The 20,487-nt window shown below is 30.4% G+C and overlaps 1 protein-coding gene across 3 annotated transcripts in view; it reads right to left on the bottom strand.

The window, feature by feature from the left end:
- LOC129958648 (transient-receptor-potential-like protein) overlaps positions 1-20,487 on the bottom strand; it is a 311,546-nt gene that overhangs the window by 66,521 nt on the left and 224,538 nt on the right. For all 3 annotated transcript variants that reach the window (XM_056071253.1, XM_056071255.1, XM_056071254.1), the window contains one exon: positions 13,798-14,293. In XM_056071253.1, the coding sequence (XP_055927228.1) occupies positions 13,798-14,293 (496 nt within the window). The remainder of the gene's footprint in view (positions 1-13,797; positions 14,294-20,487) is intronic.

The raw sequence follows: 20,487 nt of genomic DNA, 5'->3' as shown, positions 1-20,487 counted from the left end.
TTTCAGTTTTCTCATTCAAAATCAAAATGTTAGTTAAGCTACTACGTTTATTGGATTCATTAAGATTTAATGAAACAGTAGGAAATTGATAGTTTTCATTTTAATACTGAATTATAATAAAACTCCTATTATGATTATAAAAAGCATTCCTGTGACTTTAAGTTTGAAACTTCTGAAACCACATTCCCATTTCATATTGTCAAGTAGGAATCTATACACGTTCCTCGCTAATTTCATTCATTTTCTTTGCCATGACTAGGACTTCAATAAATGTAATTTATGAGGTGTGCTTTGTTGGCAATTCCGAGAAAATTCAGACATATTCGCTTTTCTTTACACAACCTGTGATGCAACGGTTCTTTTCTTAAAGGCGAGGTCTCTGAACCGTTGACACTTTTTTCTTTTCTGTGTAATTCTAAAAAAGGATATATTTTAATTGAAATTATTAATATTGAAGATGCAAATTTGATTCAAAAACTAGTTTGTTGCTTTTAAATTCTCTCTCCTAAGTCATCGGACTTAATATTAACATATAAAATACTTTAATCATATTGACTTATACTATATTATACTATAATCTAATATATACTATATATATCTAATATATACTATACTATAATCATATACTTTAATCATATTATTTTTCTAAACCAGATGATAGTACACAACTGGGAATAATTTTTTGTGAGGAGATTGGGCAAAAAAAGTATATACAAGATCTTTCGCAAAATCTATATTTTCATTTACTTACATTAATTTATTTATAGCTTAACTTATTAATTTGGACTTGATATTTAATTGGAATAATTATTTATTTCTGAATTAAGTCTGAACTTTCAGGAGACAGACTGTGAAATTTACAAGCTGACTTTTTGTTATGATCAAATTTATTACATTAATAATTAGCACACTCGTGATGCTTCTGTTTTTAGAATTATATGTAGGATGAAAACCAACTGCGAGTTTTTATCTATAGACTTGTGCCATGGGCTGCGAAGAAAATGTGAGACCAACATAATATAGAAATACAACCAAATTTTTCAGACAATTACTCTTGGAATTTTGGCGAAGCGTGCCTCAAAAATTACATTTATTGAAGGCCTAGCCATGATCACAGAATGTGATGAAAATAAATCTAATCGGTGAGGGAATTAGATAGATCACTCCTATTAGAGATATTCTCTCTGACTTAACTTGAATCACCAAAATATTAAAAACATCAGTCACTAAAACTTCAACTCGTTCTCTGCAGCGAGAGTGCCGAAAACATAAATCGGAAAATATTGTTAAGAATCCTTCCCGAGATTCAGCCAGAAATATCAGTAAACGCTGCATTTCTAACCATTGGGAAAATAAGACAAATGAGTAATTTTCATTGCATGATTAGAGGTGCCAAAAGAGTCAGTTTAACTTATCCCTGAAATCTCTCCCACTGGGTGGGAGGGGGCACCTCAGAAATGAGGATGAGAAACTTCCGGCATAATGGTTAGTTCTCGCTTCCCTGGTAGGTAAAGTAATGATATGGAACTTGTTACCTCCATGTCGTTGAGGGGGGGGGATTTACTTAGGATACAACCATAGTTCTTGCTAGAAAACTAGAGTGACGATGCAGGCCATTCAGTTACCTTTGGACGCTACAGCAGAGGGGGAGGTAGCTCTTTTGAGGTTATTACAGAAACATCTATTCTGTTTATCCTTCAATGATTCACATCTTCAAAGAATATCAGCAAAATCAGAAAGAAAAAAAAACCCTCTTAGTGAAAAGCAGAAAATTGGATAGAAATTGCTTGTGAGTGAAGGAGGTGTGAGATTGCTGATACACATTTCTTGCATTAGTAACAGTACAACATAACAAAGAGCAGGGCAATACAATTAAAGATCATCGCAAAGCATAAATATGATCTCTTTAAGATGGATCTTGCAAAAGAATTGGTTTTAATTGCAGGCAAACAAAAAGAATTTCTTCGATTTCCTGCAAAAATGGATGATTGCATTTGTGGGCTAAAGAACACCACATTTGGACTTTTGGTGAGCGGAATAAGATTATCCGGATTAGCAATCTATATTTATTCTCCTTCGAGCTAATGACAGGGTCCGTGGGTGATGCATTTTTTGAGTAACTCAAGAGTGACAATTTTTTAGGAGGCTAATATTTCCTCTTTATGGTTTCAGCAATCTGTAGAATCTATACTTACAAGAATGTATGCTATTATCAAATCAAGAGGATATTCAATTAGCAGAAGGAATTCAAGTAGCAGTGTGTTCTTACTATTTTGGCTGATCAGTATTGTGTTTCTAATTATCTCTAACACGATGATAAGCGATTTTAATCGTCTGGTGCCACAAGTGATATCACAAAAGTGTGATAGGAAGGTAACCCAAGTAGCAAGAGTGTTTGCTAAATGCTGGCCAAAGATCGTAATGACCGGATAAGACTCTTCCATATTTCCAAGACGTCACCATCGAGTCGGCATGATGTCGGATTCTGACTCTATGTCGCCTCTGAAGGTAGCCTTTTCATCGGGCCGAACTCCCACGGCGATTTTGTGCAAACGATAGTTTCAAAGTAATCGCTCCATAGTCGGCGTGATGTCCGGAAAGTGTCTATTCTCAGGTGGCGCTATGAGAATATATTTTAAGAATTTCCCATGAACCATCTGGCGTTTATTTGATTTTGGTATTCATCCAACAACACATGCTATCATTTTAAGAAACGCGGTAAGTGAAAATTATTTATTATTATATATTTGGAAATAGTATAGTGTTTATTCTAAATAGTGAATAAAAAAGTTTATTTTTGTTAAAGCTATTCGAACTTGCTGATTACCAGAAACATGGAGTTGCACGTGATATTATTAGCGTTAGATGTAAGCGACCATAAACCGGTATAAATATTTAAGTTAACAATTAATTGTTAATATTTCTATTTTAGTAGACGTTGAAACGTAGCTCTGTTCATTGAGTTATCATTATTTCTTTTCTTTTTCGTTTTCTTCAAGTGATTTTAATTCTTTTTAGCTTTTTATTTCGAGTGTTCTAAAATTATTGCAGTTATTTTTCCTTTTAGTTTATAATTTTTTCTTTTTTGTTAACAATCATTTCAATTCTTCAAATGAAAGAAGTTTTAAAAAGTATTAAATTACATTCTTATGTTTTGGTTTTGTAATAAAATTGTGTAATTATTTTTATTTTGACATGAGGCTAAAAAAAATAGTTTAGCAGAATATATATATATTTATTGTAAGCTTCAAAAAAATTTTCTTTAAAACTTGTGATTATGTCGGTATATTTGAATACTTTTATATGAATAGTTTATAATTATTTCACATTTCATAAAATAGTAACATAAAGTTTAGTCCCATTAGTTTCAGTTTTTTTTTTTTTTTTTTTTTTTGTTATCCTAAACGTTATTATAAAATTTGTCAACACAGTCCATTATCAGATTGAAAACATTATCATGCTTATGAAATTTCATAAGACTTTTGCTCATTAATTACACATCTCCAATTGTCAACAAATATTTTATTTGTACTTTTAAAAGAAGTGAAGGCTCAATCATTATATATAAAATGTGGGTGGAGTTTTGGAAATTTCCAACTCTTCAAGTATTATAAATATTGTCAATAAAGTTTAAATAAATTTTGTTTATAAATGAGTTTGTGACAATATTATTTATTCTTGAAAGTCATAGTTTCAGGATACTGCTTGTATATATAAGTCATTGCAGAAAATTCAGTCAAAAATTTGAAGTAAATTATTATTTCATTTTATAATTGCAAAATATTATTTAATGAAGGTCGTTACAAATAAATTGTTTTGCATTGTTGTTTTTCCAATCTTCAAAAAATTAAAGAGGGGGATGATAATTTAAAAAAAATATTTGTCTATTACTCAAATTAAGAGCAACAGAAAAGCAATTTTCGTTACACATTTATAATGAAGAATAAAATTTCTATAAAATGAATCAACTTTATAAGTTAATAGTAAATAGCAAGAAAATAAAAAAATTTCGTATAATTTAAAAAATTGTTGTATTTTTGTGTATGGAATTTTTATAAAACGTATTTTTAAATATTCAGTTAATTGTAAATCATGAAAATATTAAAAATTTAAAGTAAATTATTAATTTGTCCTTGTAAAATTTTGTCTATTGAAGAAATATATAATGGGAAATATATAATTGAATATTTTACAGAATTTTTAACCTGTGCATTAAGAAAAGGATTGGTGGGTGTAAAACATGTTAAAATAGGAATTTTAGTTTATTTTTATTCATTTCATTCATTGTATTTTAGTTATTGTTTGTTTATTGCTCACATTAAGAATATAAAAACATTTAGTAACGAAAATATTTTTTATAAGAATTATAGATTTTCTGTTTTGAATAAAAGCATGCAGTAAAGGAAATATTTTTTTAAGAATTATATATTTTTTTGTTTTGAGTTTTCATGAAATAATTTTTTAAGTTAGCAGATGATATAGATAATACTAAAAATTAAAAAGTTTATGTATTATAGATATATCAGTAAAATTATACTGATTAGTTCCAAAATTGACACGATGAATGTGTTAACATTTTTCCATGCATTAAACAATGAAATAAAATACACAGGAAATATAAATGAAGGAAATAAATCTTACATATAGATAGATATGCAGATGATCAAATTTAAATTTATTTCAGATTATTTTAACATTTGTTTATTTTTCCATAAAAGCAGTAAACAATTATTTTGTCATTTAAAAATTGTATAAGGTAAGAATATGGTACAATATATGCTATAATAATAGTTTACAAAGTTGAAGAAAAGTTAAAATGGAAATCACGGGAAGCGCCATTCTATCAAAAGCAAGGAAGTGTTTTACGGAGTACTGAATTTTGAAAATAAGATAATATGAAATATTGTGACATTACTTTATAAATTTTAAGAAAACTTAATAATCAATATTTCAGTATGAAGCCGCCAAATGTTCAATAATAAATATCTTAACGACTGGTATTGGGTCGCCCATTGCTAAAATACATGGGGAAATTATTGGTATTGGGTCGCCCATTGTCAGTATATGTAGTGAAATACTTGGTATAAAGTCACCCATGATAATACACGTCGGGAAATTATCGAGAAATTTGTAGGAAAGAAGCCTTGGTGATCATCACCCGACGTTCTGCAGGGGGACATGCCCAATATCGGGGCTGCGTTGCAGGCGACCTCGCTCCGACCTTCCGAGATCTGTCGGGCGATGTTTGGTCAATGAGTGGCCAACAATTTTTTGCTGCTTGGGAATTTTATCGAAATAAAGTAGCTGGCGTTCATACTCAATTTTTCATAATATTTCAAAAATATAAGTGTCACTTTTTAATATCTGTAGGTTAAATATCTATCGTCGAATATTTGTTCGAATTCCAGCTCTGCGTAAATATTAAATTTTTTTTTCTGTTCTTTAACATTTTTAAACTTAAAAAAATCAATGTTTCAAAGGCTGGAAAAAAATTCTATTTAAAAGGTAATCATAAAAATGTTTAAACATATATTTGAAATCGTTCTCATTACTTTCGACTGTTCAAAACTTTTTGATTTTTCTCAGCTGTAAAATTATTCTGAATTTTCTTCAAATACATAGCTTCTTAGAGCAGTCGACAGCTTGATAAATTTGAAAATTTTATTGTGATGAATATGATCATTAACCATTTATATTTAAAGGGGAAAAAAAGATATTTAAAGTGAATCTTTCGCGAATTGATTCGCAACACACAAACAAAAAATGGAATATCTGCTCGAGATTAAAAGTTGGTAAAAGTAAAACATGTTTAAGAGCGAATAAACAAAGAAATATTAATTCCACCCTAAAAAATGTTTTTCTTAAAATATACTCTCAAAATTTTTATACGCTTTAACTCAAACTATTATATTTTTAGCACTGTAAAAATATAATTTATTGCATAAGAAACTTTCACTGATTTGGAGATATTCTTTATAAAGAATATATGATTTTTTTTACTTATGCTGATCTACATGGGAAAAAATCTGTATTAAATATCTGAAAATTTTATTTCTCGTGAAAAATTTCACCACAAAATAAAATATTTCAATGTCTGAAGAATTTTATGATAAACTTAAAGAGATTTTATTTACTTAATAAAGATAATTTTGCTGAAAGAAAAACATCAAAAATGCATATTTTTTGCTCCATTTATTGTTTAAATAAAATTTGACTAAAATAAATGTTAGCATTCTTTCTGTTCTGTTTAGTCATCGTTCAACGTCTCATTTTTGTAGCTAATGAAGTACACGAAGTATTAGAAAACACTTAAAACGTTCTTTAACCTTTAGTCTGTTGAAAATAAATAGGCATTATAAAAGTTCCAAAAGTATTCAAAATAAAGTAAGATTTTGATTTATGTTAAGGAGATGTCTCGTCTAATGATTTACAAAAAGTTACACTTAAGATATGATTTTCTAGATGAAACTGGCCAATTAGAAAAAATTTCCTCTTCTTACAACTACATTATTATATGAAAAACACTGCGTATCTGTATCTTTTAAATTAAATGAATTATGGTTAAGTGAAAATTATGGGGGATTATATATTTAATTAGAAATGAAGTAGGAACAGGAACTTATATCAAAGGGGAAGAAAAAGCCTTGTGAATTCTACTGGACTCTAATACATTAATGAATTCTCATTGAGGTATGCGATAACAACAACAATAAATAAATAAATTCTGCATTTATTTTGAAAATCACAATACATTCAGATATTTGACAAATTCACAGGCGAATTTTTAAAAAATAGAATGGAGTCTTTTGATACTAACATGATAAATGTTAAGTGACCGTAGATTGCAGATCGTTCCTATTGCGGCAGTAAAATTATTGATTTGTTTTATTTCTACTCATTGAATTTCATTTGAATAAAATAATTCTGATTAAGTTTAGTTATTATTAATTAGTTCTCAAACTTTCTTTAAGTCTTTGTCTAGTTTTTCAAAGATGGTTTTCGGTTTACATTGGAATCCTTCGTTTCATTCACTTTACCAGAATAAGTCTATTTAAATTGTATTGGCATTGTTTTAATTAATAAAATATACATAAGTAATTTTAATTAAATTTTTAAAAGACTAATGTTTATTTTTACAATTAATAACTATGCATGTATATAACAGTGTGCCAGTTAAAATTATTATATTTGGACTTAAAAGAGCATAGTTTATAATATGAGGTAGATTTAAGAAATTTCAAAGTCTGTTTTAATTTAGAGATGTATGTTATGAGGGAAACGTAGAATGTTTTGTATGGCAATTATATTCCTCTTTCACGTCACTGCAGTTAAAATTAAAAAAGAAAACACATTTCTTTTACCCCAAAAGATTATTCAAAATAACAGAAAACGTCATCTCGAATAAATAATGTTGATGCATTTGTTAACGACATGTGCAGTATGGTGGAAAGAAGGAATCAACTTTGGATTTTTATTTTGTAATAGTGCGGAAAAGTTGTCTGTTTTGTGCAGATAAAATAAATTGTAAAAATGGAAAATATTGGAGTACGACTTGAGGTGCCGCAAGGACATTAAAGAAGTTTCATAAAAACACACTTTTTGGAGCTTTTTCAAAGATATTTGGGTGTATCGATTATTTAATAAAAAGTTTTAAATAAACGTTATAATATGAATAGAAATATAAAAACAGTTTTACTATTGCATTGCCATGGCTTCCAGGACACTGAGTCATAGCTGGAATTAATGTTATTGAGAGGAAATGGATATTTGTCTGTGCCCGGTGACATGGACAGAGCTGGTGTCATGTCAATAGTTTTGCTGAGTTCTGTTGAGTTGGTGTCTCCACTCCACCTATTGTATAACTGATTTGTCCATTTATGTGCTTTGTTGTTAGTAAAAATGGCTCAGACTAAATTAATGAAGACAAGACAAATGTCGGAATGTCCTATTTTGGTGAAATTTATTTAGTGTTTGCTTGAAGTTGAACTGTCTTCTTACGAATCTGTTATGAAGTGCTACTGTAATATTAGACATAACCTCAAAACTCTCCATAGAAGGATTCTTTTCTAAGTGAAATATGTCCCATTATAGTTCCCAAAATAGAATAAACACGGTCAAGAGCTTCTATTCCCATTGTTTCTGGCAAAAGAATTTTACAAATGATAAAAGCCTATCATGCTAAGCACAGGAATTTATTAAAGTCTAAAAGAAGAAAAGGGTCAGATAAGTTTGATTTGAATCCCATAAAATATAGAGAAGAAGCTAAAGGTTTGTTTCATATTGCTGCCTGTAAGTGTGTCAATTTTAATACTTGTACTTGTATGAAAGACAGAAAAGTGACAGTTATGGAACAAAAGTTCCTAAACGATAAACGTTCTAACAGGAAAATGACTATTGGAAATATTGATACAGCTACCACAAGCACTTTGAGGAAGAAAGAAACAAGAAAAAAAAACTACAGAGAATAATTAAATTTAAACAAGAACGGACAAAAAATACAGCGTGTCAGAAACGGTTACTGGCGATAATTACAGAGCAGATGAAAAGCAGTGTTCTGTACAACAAGAGACAAAACATCCAGATCCTTCAAATATATCTTAAGTGATTATATCTTATTATTATATAATATATCTTCATTGTGAAAGTGTATATATTTGTGTGATTAATATTAAGTTAAAACTTTCATGTACTTAGAGTTCCAAATATCTGCTTAACCTTATCACGATATCTCTCTGACGATCTCAAGAACGCTATCGATTCCATTGTTCAAAGAAATGGTACTTTGCAGTTCCAGAAAATATTGATTTTCCCATGCTAAGTGATGGACGTAAAATTCAAAGATAACATGGTTTACAACTTGTTTTAAAAGCAATAACAGAAAGTAGAGGCGGAGTCAAGAATTAAAGTTCCAAAGATATAATTCGATGCAAAGGATTACATAGACATGATCTCATGGCTTGAAAATGACGTAACTGAAAACCCACTTCTTAAAACATGTTTCCAGTGATTCTCTCAAAAACTTTATAACAGAAGGCATCTGAAACTGAACCAAAAAGTATAGTATACCTGCATTCGACTTTCCCCGGCTTCTTTATCACACGTAAGTATTAGAAAGAGCCGTGAAACTGATGACCGAATCGGCTCAAAATGTATGTGTTCAATCGCGAGAGAGGGATACAAAAGAACAAAAATTGACTCACGTGTGAATAAGTTAAAATTTAATTTAAAAAAAAACAGTTTAATGTAGGAACGAAGTAGGAACAAACATTTCGCACCTGTAACATTTGTAATCGTTAAGAATTCGGAAGTAAGAAACAGAAAAATTGACTTTAAAAAATATTTTGTTATTATATGCTGTAATTAACAATTTTTTCCTATTGTAATGCTTATATATGTATTTAAAAACCATCTTTTGTAACATTATATGTACGAAAAATTCATAAAAAATATTTAATCAAAGTTTATAACTTTTAAATTTTTTTTACAAAAAGTAAGCTCTTTGAATCGCCTTAAAATGTGTAGCATTGCAACCAAATTTTTAAAAATTCTTTTTGAACCTAAAAGGCAACTTTTCCTCACTATTACCAACTAAACTCTAAAAAAAAAAAATGAAGGTCATTTTCGTTCCACCCTCATGTGCAGCAACGTTTAGCATGAGATTGTGACTTCGCAGGAGTTAGCTTTATTTTAAGTATTTGTAAGAACATAATTTTTGAAAAAGGGAATTACAAACGATTCATTTTTTTTAAATTTGCTTATTCGCACTTAGAATATTCACCAAAATACAATTTTTCAAAATGCTAAAAAAGAAAAGGACTTGAAACCATTGAGAGAACTGTCAGTTTGTACTCTTATATAATTCCGAGCGAACGTTTCAATATGCGAGCAAACCATTGAATAATAAGTGGTGAAGATTTGGGGAGTTTTAATATCCGGCAGATATTCAAACATCAAAATTTCAACATTATATTTTTTAGATAAATGATTAGTGAGGCAATAAGAATACACAACGATCATTATTGAACCAACGAGAATATCTCGTTTTTTTTTTAAATAAACCATTCAAAGATCATTGCCGTTTCCATGTGGCCAGATGATGGAAATGGAAAATTCCTTGGTCAAATCATTTATAAAGGTACTTCTTCAGCTAATAAAATACTTTCAACAAATTTCAAACTATCCTGTAACCAATATAATGAACTCCATTACAGACCTGTATATTGTTCCTAATTTCGCTGATGTAAATGGTACGAGAAAATACTGAAAGTCATCTTTTTTGCTTGCTTATTATTCAACCAATTTTAAAGATACACATATGCACTTTTTAATAATGATGTAGTTGGAAGACATTTTTCATCAAATTGAACTATTTTGCCTATAAAAAATTTAAAAGGTATGATTTCTTGTAAGTTAATTGGAGAGCTATATCTTTAACATAAACTAAATTCATACCTTACTTTGAGCACTTTCGCAATTTACTGTGCCTCTTTATATTTAAACATGAAACGATAAAACGATAATCAATTTGTATACCTAGAAAAAATTTTGAAACCAAAATATTCAATTAATGCTACTTTCTAAGACATTTAAATAAATCTTCCAATGTAATACTAATGCAGAAAGTGAAGCCATAGCTTTGCATAGAAAACTACAAGCGAATCTAAATGGATTACACTTGAAAGAAGAATATTTAGAAGAAAGATTTGGGCTTTCAAAAATTGCAGATAAATAAAACAAATAGTTCATACATCTGAGATAAAAGACAATATACCTTACCTCAGTAAAATATTTCTATATATTCACAAATAATTATTCTATTATATGACACATTTTTTTATTCTATGTGGAGGAATTTGAAAATATCGTTTCATTTTTGCAGCAATATAATAAATAATAATATCAGCCAATAAATTGTAATCAGACACTCAGATTTGTTCGGTATGATTATACTTTATTATGGCATTAGAATTGCTTGTATTCTATCTTGTGAAAGTCTAGATGCAATAATTTTTTTCTTGTTTGAGGATTTAGAAAATAAGAAAAGTCTATAAAAACAATCAGTTTTTAAACTTATTATTGGAAGTTGTAATAAAATCCGTGTGTAAAAAACTACATATTTTGATGTTACAGTTTGAACCGATAGCTACATACGGCATTTTGTGGTAATATGCAACAACCAAGATTACTTACGACAAATTTTACTTAACTGGCATATTATGACCAGTTTATATACAGTGATGGCCAAAATTCTGGACACTTTTGAAATCGTTATGTTTTTAAAATTTGTATGCTTATAGAAAACTCTTATATATAATTTTAATGAGCATGTAATGCCGATTTGAATACAAAAAGCAAAATTCAAATATTTGCCTTACAAAAAAAGTAATTCTTAGTTTAATCTGAATAACAAACACATCGATGAATTAGATTGTAATTTCTAACTTTCCTGACAAACTACTGTTCTTGTTCTGGGAATCATCCAAATGTTAAGAATTGCTAGCAGAAGATGAGATCATGTTTAAAGTTGAAAGAAGTCATTATTGTGCTTTTATCTGTAGAAAGAAGACTGTTTTTTATGTAATCAAATTGCAAGTTAGAAATTTTGTTAAACTTTTTAATATGTAGTTGGAGTTTTTGTAAATGTTTCTAATATTTAGTCAAGAAGCAATGACATCAAATAAACGAATAGATTGGGCACCTAGAAAGAGAACTAAGATAATTGTGTTACATGAATGTGGTCTTTCCTATTCTAAAATTGCAAGACAGGTGGGTGGTTCAGTGACTGCGTCTGGAGTACGAAAATTTTGTTTACGATATCAGGAGACAAATTCAATAAAAACAAAGCAGGAAATGGCTGAAAAAGGTGCACCACATCTGTTGATGATAGAAGAATAAAAAGACCATGTCTCCTAGATAGAAGAATGTCATTAGCAGCCCTCAGAAGTCAATTGAATGGTGCTGGCGTTTTTGTCAGCTCCAGAACAACCAAGAGAAGATTATTAGATGTTGGACTAAGAGGTAGAATTCAACGAAAAAATCCTTATTTCAATTTACAGCAGTGTATAAAACGATTACAGTGGGCAAAGGAATGCATTAATCCGGCAGATGATCAATAGTCACAAGTTACACGGAGTGATGAAACAAAGATATTGTTATTCGGTAGTGATGGCGAAAATATATAAGACATAAAATAGGCGAAGAGTGTCATCCTGACGGCATTTAGGCAACTATGAAGAACTCAGTTAGTGTTATGATTTGGTCATGGATGTCAGCAGTCGGTATTGGCCTCCTTCATGTTATCGATGGGATATTAAATGCTAGAAAATACATTGACACTATTATAGAACCAAAACTTAAACCTTCCATCAGTGATCTCTTTCTCAACAACACATAATTTATTTTTCTGCTGAACTCAGCTCCTTGACACACAGCAAAAATATCGAAAGTGTGGTTTAGTACAAAGAGCATTGAATTGTTATCATGCTAGAAAACAGGTCTGACCTGTAAATTATTGAGAACTTATGGCACCATTTGAAAACCCTTATACATATGAAGTGTTCATCAAATAAAAGAGAGTTAATTGAGGCTATAATTGTTTCTTGGCATCATGCAATATTGAAAGAAGAGCTTAAAACTCTCGTCAGCTCATTGCATCATCCATATGAAGCTGCAATAAAAAATAAAGATACTCTACTAAGTACTGATAACTCAGTGTAGTCATCGGCATCTAATGTATCTCGATAATTACTGCCACTCAACTTTTTTTGTATTGCAAATATTTGAATTTTGCTTTCTGTATTAAAATAGCATTAAATTCTCTTTAAAATGATATGCATTTTCATTTTGTATTTTAAAATACAATATCATTTTCTGATTTAATTTATATATTTATTTTCAATCACACAACATTCATTTGAATTTGTCATCTTGTATTAATAAAATTTTCTAAAAAACTGTGTATTCATTAAGTAAAATTAAGCAAACTAGATTATTTTGTTACTCTCATGATTTGTCCATACATGATATATTGATAGAGTAAATTTCTTCTGGTGAGTTAGCCTACTTAATCAGTGATCCGAATATATATATATATATGTGTGTGCTACAAATGCATTGGTATAATATATCTTATATACCACATATTTTTTAAAAAATTGGATGAACAGAGTTTTGCGGTAAATCCCTCATTATACTTTTATTAAATGCTTACACTTGGTTTTAGGCAAACAAACACAAAAGTTGAAATCTCTAATATTATCTCTCTCGCAGGGCACATAATTTTCCTCATACCAAATTACTGTTTCTTTTTTACTGTTTTATAAGATGCTAACTTGCACAAGGGCTTTAAAGTATAACTGTCTCTTCAACATACAAAGTTACCATGGAAAAAACATTTCTCTTTTGTTGATTAGAAGTTTTGACTTTCTTCTGGAATGGTCATTATAATATTTCATGTTATTGAATCTTACAATAAGAAGAAATATACTACAGAAATTCTACTACAGATATAAGTTGAAATTAATCGAATATCCTTTAGACAAGGACATTATTTTTCATCTTTCCCAAATAATATCTTTTGAAATTAACTTTTTGCTGAAAGAATTTAAAAGAATTGATGTCTTAACATTAAACAGAGTTATAACATGTTCCAGTACAATCTTACTAAAGAAAATCAAACAAAAGGTACATATGATAGGATTACTAATTTTAAATGACATTAAAAATATTTCCATTATTATAAATAGCGCACAGTAAATTTTTTATGCAAAATGAAACAAGGAATGCAAAGGCACTTACGTCATGAATGCATCTGGGTTATACTGGCAATTAAATGTTATGTTTTCGCCTGCGACCACTTTCGTTTCACAAAACTCGGTATTGGAATCATAATACCAATACAGTTGATTAAGGCCACAAGCGAAAGAAGTCAACACGAGGAAAAATATGAAGAGAAATTTGGCAATATCGATGATCATGCATCCCAGTGATATCTGGAGAGGCCCAAGATGAGGATTGGTTTGAAATAAATAGATAATTCTTGCAAAACTGAAGACATTGGCCACAGCAAACACACCTTCCGCTATAAGAGAAGGATCGTTGCCTGGCCATAACGCACGCTGGAGAACTCTTGGCCCATATCGTCCACTCTGAACCTGAATATAAGCGACACCTTTCAGTGAGAAGGTGGTTAAATATAAACTTAACATTATGAAGTCTAGCCAGTTCCACCACTGCCGAACATATGCTTTGAGTCCTTCTTCCCATAACTGCTTGCATTCTGCCCACACCATGCCTGAAAAGAATGGAAAGAAACTGTACGTTAAGAAAGGTCTTAAAGAATAACAACAATAGACAGAAACAAACGACAACAAAAGAATTGTAGATCTGTTTCAAACTAAATCAATAAAGTTGAGTGGCACATATTCTCGATGAAACTAATCTTTTCAAGAACTTAATTATAAGATAACCGTAAATTAAATGAATGTTTTTGAAACCATACGTCTCAAGATTAAAAAGTAAAAAATAATTAAAAAGAAAAGTATAGAATCTCTACCATTAATGTTTGAAGTAGTTAAGTATAAAAAAACTATTTTGTTCCATAAACTAATTAAGCATAGTCAAAACTTATATGCCCCTTGCATTAGAGTGCCCGATTTAAGTTCTCATTTATGCATTTCAATAAGAAATAAATATTTACCTAGATCGGATAGCGGCATTACGTTGTAGATGTGAAAGATAAATTTATTCAATAAGAAACAGTGTTTGCTTCCAACAGCAGTATTACGAATCGGAAACGAAGGATAAAAAATCCTATTTATTAATTGAAGGTATTTTTCATTGCACTTTTGATTACATCGGATTTTTTAAGTAGGGGAGACCGGGGCAAGTTGGCATTTTGCTAATAGCACAGGTAAAAAACACTAGATGGCAGTAGAAACAGGAACAGAGTAAACAGGAAGTATAACTTCATAAGCTCAGGAGTTTTCGGTCAGTTTCATTTGGATCTACAGATACTAGAGGTGATTTTTTTTTTTTTGCTTCGAAAAGTAAGTATTACTACTCACTTGATTTTCTTCTAAAATATACAATATTAGCAATGAAAATTCTCGCTTGTTACATTTAGTATTTTGATATTCATGAATGTATTTGTGAGAAAGCATCTTTAATTAATTTAATATTTCTGAATCAAAAATAGAATCAAAATCAAAATGGCATGACGGGGCATGTTGGCGCCAAGCCAAGCTGGGCACGCTAGCACCGGCGGGGCAGGTTGTCCTTGCGTTTTTAATGACATGTCTAATATTCTTTTTTATATTGTCTTTTTTCAGAACCATGGTTAGCAACAGAACGAGGACTACAAACCGAGCTTCGACCCCCCGGGTCGTTATTATGTAAGCAGTAAAAGCGATATTGCATAAAGAATTGTCGTATTCAAAGGCAGCTGAAAAGTGTGGGATACCTTTGCGTTCCCCAAAACGCTACGGCCAAAAAGCTTCAAAAGTCGGGGGTGATTATCCTTTGACTTTCAGCTATATACCAGCAAGAAAAATTTTCAGCAGATATCGCAGAATATATAAAACGAGCGTCAGATGTTTATTTTGGTCTTAGTCCGAAAGAAGTACGGAAATTTGCGTACCAGTTTGCTATTTCATTAAAACGGAAAGTGCGTGGTTCATGGGAAGAAAATCAATAAGCAAGCGAGGACAGGTTCAGCTTATTCTTAAAAAAGGAATTCTTCTTTATCCATCAGAAAGTCAGAAGCAACGACTCTCAGCCGGGCGACCTCCTTTAATAAAACACCTTTAATAATAAATAACAACCGCATTTTTTAAACTTTTGAAGCAGTGTTACGACAAGTAGTTTTGGACCTGTGGATATATGGAATATGATAAGACAGGGATCTCAACTGTTCAAAATCCGAACGGGTGGTAGCTCGGAGGGGATTTAAACAGATTGGCAAAATGACATCTGCAGAAAGAGAAGCTCTTATCACGTTGGTTGTTGCTGTATCTGCTATAGGAAACAAGATTCCTCCCTCTTTATTTTTCCACGTGTAAATTTCAAAGATCACTTCCTCAATGGGGCACCTACAGACAGCACTGGATGCTGCAATTCATCAGGATGGATGAAGCAAAGCATTTTATCGACTTTTCTGAGCATTTCGTCTTGTACATGAAGTCGTCAAAGGAAAGACCTGCACTACTGCTACTGGGCAATCATGTCTCTCATCTTTCGATTTCAGCAGTCAATTATTTGAAAGCGACCGGAGTTTTGGTGCTGAGTTTTCCACCTCTCTGTAGTCATAGCGACTGCTCTTCCACTGGCTACCACCGAGAACAATATAACAGCCGACTGGAATAAGTCCACTGAATCCAGACATATTTCCTGATTCGAAATTTCTTCCCAGTTACGTAAAAGACCGTCCTCAAGCCACATCTAATATATCTCAGAGTGATTCTTCAGCTTTGGATAGCATTTGTTCTAATCTGATGCCTATTGATCCCGATGAAATTTCCGAAGCAGAGCATGAAAGAAATGGCACTCAACTACTGCAGGTTTTATCATTCCCAGATCCGAAATTTTGATCCCACATACTGTTTCACCGTTGGAAGAACTATAGCCATTACCAAAGGTTGACATAAGACAAAGAACAAGGAAAGGGCGAAGGAAGAAGCAGGCTGTTATTTTGACAGATACCTCTATGAAGAACACACTTCAGGCAAAAAAACAAGCCGTTAAGATAAAAAGATTCAAAACAATTGTGAAAACCAAGACTAATGCCCTACACAATAAAAATGGAGAAAGGAAGACCAAAAACAGGAAAGTGGCCAAAGACGAAATGCAGAGAAAGAAAACATTGGAGCTACAAAGAGACAAAAACATTTTTGCAATGTTAAGTCCATCTGAGTTAGTTGTACCTTGGTTAAATGTTCCTAAATAAATCCGAAAAAATGTGCAATTTTTAGTTAAATTTAATTATTTAAACTTTAGTTCAATAAAAGTTCCTAATTAATATATATATATATATATATATATAATTTTCTTTTCAGATAAATACCTACAATATGATAAGGAAAAATACAAATATATAATGTCAACCTGCCCCGCGTATGGTGCCAACGTACCCCGCCCCCTGGACACGTTGAGATCGATGGAGTTAGCTCATTCAACTCGATATTGCTCGCTTAATTTTTAACCAAACTATAATTAATTCCGTTTTATATTAGCCAAAGGATGTAAGAATATTTTGGTACACATATTAACTATTTAATCATTACCAAAAAAAATTAGAAAAATTCGTTAAAAAAAAATGGTGTCAACCTGCCCCGGTCTCTCCTACTGATTATTAAGCGATTTTAATTATTGATAAATAGATATGATTCATAAGGTTAATCGAACGAAGTGGAACAATTCCTGAGATAAAATACAATTAATGTATCATTAATTCATACATAATATTAATTTCAGATACAAAAAAAAGAGCAAATTCATAATTCAAAATTTTATCGCCCATCTTCATATTCTGAATGTAGTGAATCAATTCATCTGCATGTAGCATTCAATTTATAATTGAAAATTTTTCAAAATTTCTAAAACATTGATGCTACTTGTGATTAATCCCATAAATTACATTATCTGCTTAATTAAAAGCATTTAGTTATTAGTAAGGAAAAGAATATATGTTATCAAAATTTAAAAGACTGAATTCGAACAAAAATATACGTGGTTGATGGATTGAAATGGCAATTAAGCAAACATGTATTCTTTTAATATTTAATTCTGAACAATATTCATCGATCCATAACGGAAACAAAAGTTAACTTGCAAAACTATTTGTCATTAAAAACTAAGAGATTGTAATATTTTATCAACCACATCACGATCATCAAGCTATTCATAGTCAATATCTTTAGTTCCTTTCGAATCTGGAAATAACTGAAGCTGCCACAAGTAAAGCCAATATTTTGAAATTAAATTACAAAATTTCTGTTAAGAGCAGCAAAGATGGACTATGACAATTTACATATTCATAATAAACATTACAAAAGAGATGGCTTCTAAATAAGATGTAAATTATTGCTCGCTGCTTTCATTTTCCTTGAAAGCATGAAAAATTTTCATACGAGAAGGTTTCTTCTTCTTGATTACCTTGTTCCTAATCTTCGCATTCATAGGGCCATTCAATTCGCCAAGCTCATTGTTTTTTTGAAGTCTGTTTTTGCGATTTTCATTGAAAAATGTTACCTGCGACCTTATGTTTTCTGGTAATTTTTCATCTCCTTAATGCCTACTATCTTCGCTCTGAATTTATCTTACGAATTTGACGACACCCTGTGCAAACATCGGTACCGATGAGGCAGCGATGTTTTCTGGCGCCCATTTTAGTTTTCCTTAAATATATTAAAAACAGTTTTCACTCTACACACTTATATCAAATTAAAGAGTGAAAAATTCCTTACTTTTTCAAGCTTTTATTTATCTTTAATATTTTTTGCAAATAAGGGTTCTAAACTACTTTTTCTTTTTCAGCTTTATGACAGCTTCGATCATCGAATGGGCATGTTTCACTTAAAAAAATCATAGTTGAAACATCATTTGTTATTTTTTTATTAATTTTTTTACTGTTTCCAACAATTCTCGAACTTCCTATACTTTTGCGATTTTCACCTATTAAATATCTTTTGAGACCCTATGTTGTATGGTGATTTTTTTTCTCTTGATGCCTACTATTACCTCTCTGAATTTGTTGTTTAATTCGGTAACTCCCTCTCTATTATGCATATTAAAATGTAATTGTTCATGAGCCATCAACATTAAATAAAAGATTATTCTGTATGCATTAAATACTGAATAATCTTTACGTGAAATTGCTTCTATACATTGGGTTGATTTGGATTGACTTCCTTTTGTATCTTCATACAAAAGAAAAGAAAAAGGGAAACAGTATTAGTAATTTCATAAAAATTAATGCTGAGTAATGATAAGGGTATTTTTATACTTTCATTATTTTGAACATTCTTTGTCAGAGGCTACTTTGACAGTCATTTTAATATATAAATGTTATGTAAAAATAATTTACATTTTTTTTATGGATAATAGCATTAAAACAGGAACGTTTTGTTGGATATTCCTTCGGATTGAATACAAAATCACCAAAATTTTAGCCTATGTTGAGAAAAAAATGACAGCTGTTATATAAGTATTACAATACAATGTTTTTATTTAACAATACATTAATAGAAAATAATTCATTTCATATTAATAATGCGATTACAAATGTCTATAACGAAAATATAATGACGATTTTATCAATTTCTCATGTATTAGGAATGAAAGTAAATGACATGTCAAGAAGTGAATGCATAATTATGAGAAGAGAAAATAAAGAAACGAATGCTCTAAATTCAACTTCTTGAAATTTTATAATGATTTCGATTGGACTTCTGCAACTTGTGGACTCATTGTGTAGCCAACTATACTTTTTCATAGTAAAGCACATAGTTTTTCACACACACACACACACACACACACACACACACACACACACACACACACACACACACACACACACACACACACACACACACACACACACACACACAAACACAAACAAACAAAATGCTTAAGAATATTTGAATCAATGGGCACATCGAGACGCGTCCGTAAAGCCGTTTCTAATAAATATAATTAGATTTTCAAGAGATTTGAATCTGCCTGGAGCTTTTATGTCAACAGACCAAATAGATTATTTAAATAATTCTTATAAAGAGGGGGAAAAGGACCGAATTATTAAGTAGACAAAGCTGGCAATTGCGAATGGACCCCTGAGCTCTCAAAAACTTTTAGCATTATTTTGAAAATTATTTCATTTTATATCTTCATTTAGTTATAGAGGTCATGCAATCGAACTTATTCAAATTAAAATCAAATATTGTATAAATTAATTTTGGAATTTTATTCTAGTGATATTCCTAATTACCATTTACAAGTTATTCATCACATTATTATCTATAAAATTATGTGCTTTTTAATTTTAAAAAAAACTCCTCCTTTTATAATATTATCCAGAATGTGTCCGAGAAAGTTGTCTTTATTTATTTACTATTTTGCTTAAAGTTACTTTCAAATTATAGCTGTGCACTTTTTTTTAATACGTGAAATATTGAAATTAGCTTTATAGAAAGGAACTTGCGATTGCAATTTGTAAACATTTGCTACTTAAAGCTGCTGAATAACAATTAAATTAAAATCGATAAAAAAGTATTCTGTTTTTAAAGTTTGGATGGAAAAAGGGGGGCTGGAGATTTGAATTAACCCAGGGCCCCTCAAAGTTTAATAAGGTCCTAAATTTTTCTGAAATTGGAAATAATCACATTGTTTCAAATATGGAAAGCGAGTGATTGAATTCAGTGTAAATTCATCAGGTCTCTGGTTTTGTAAGCCTTTTGGGGAAAAAGCATAGTTTATGAGTAAATACTTACAGTA

The sequence above is a fragment of the Argiope bruennichi genome, chromosome X1 (assembly GCF_947563725.1).
Source record: "Argiope bruennichi chromosome X1, qqArgBrue1.1, whole genome shotgun sequence".
NCBI classification, from domain to species: Eukaryota; Metazoa; Arthropoda; class Arachnida; order Araneae; family Araneidae; genus Argiope; species Argiope bruennichi.
This window is presented reverse-complemented; position numbering and strand designations above follow the sequence as displayed.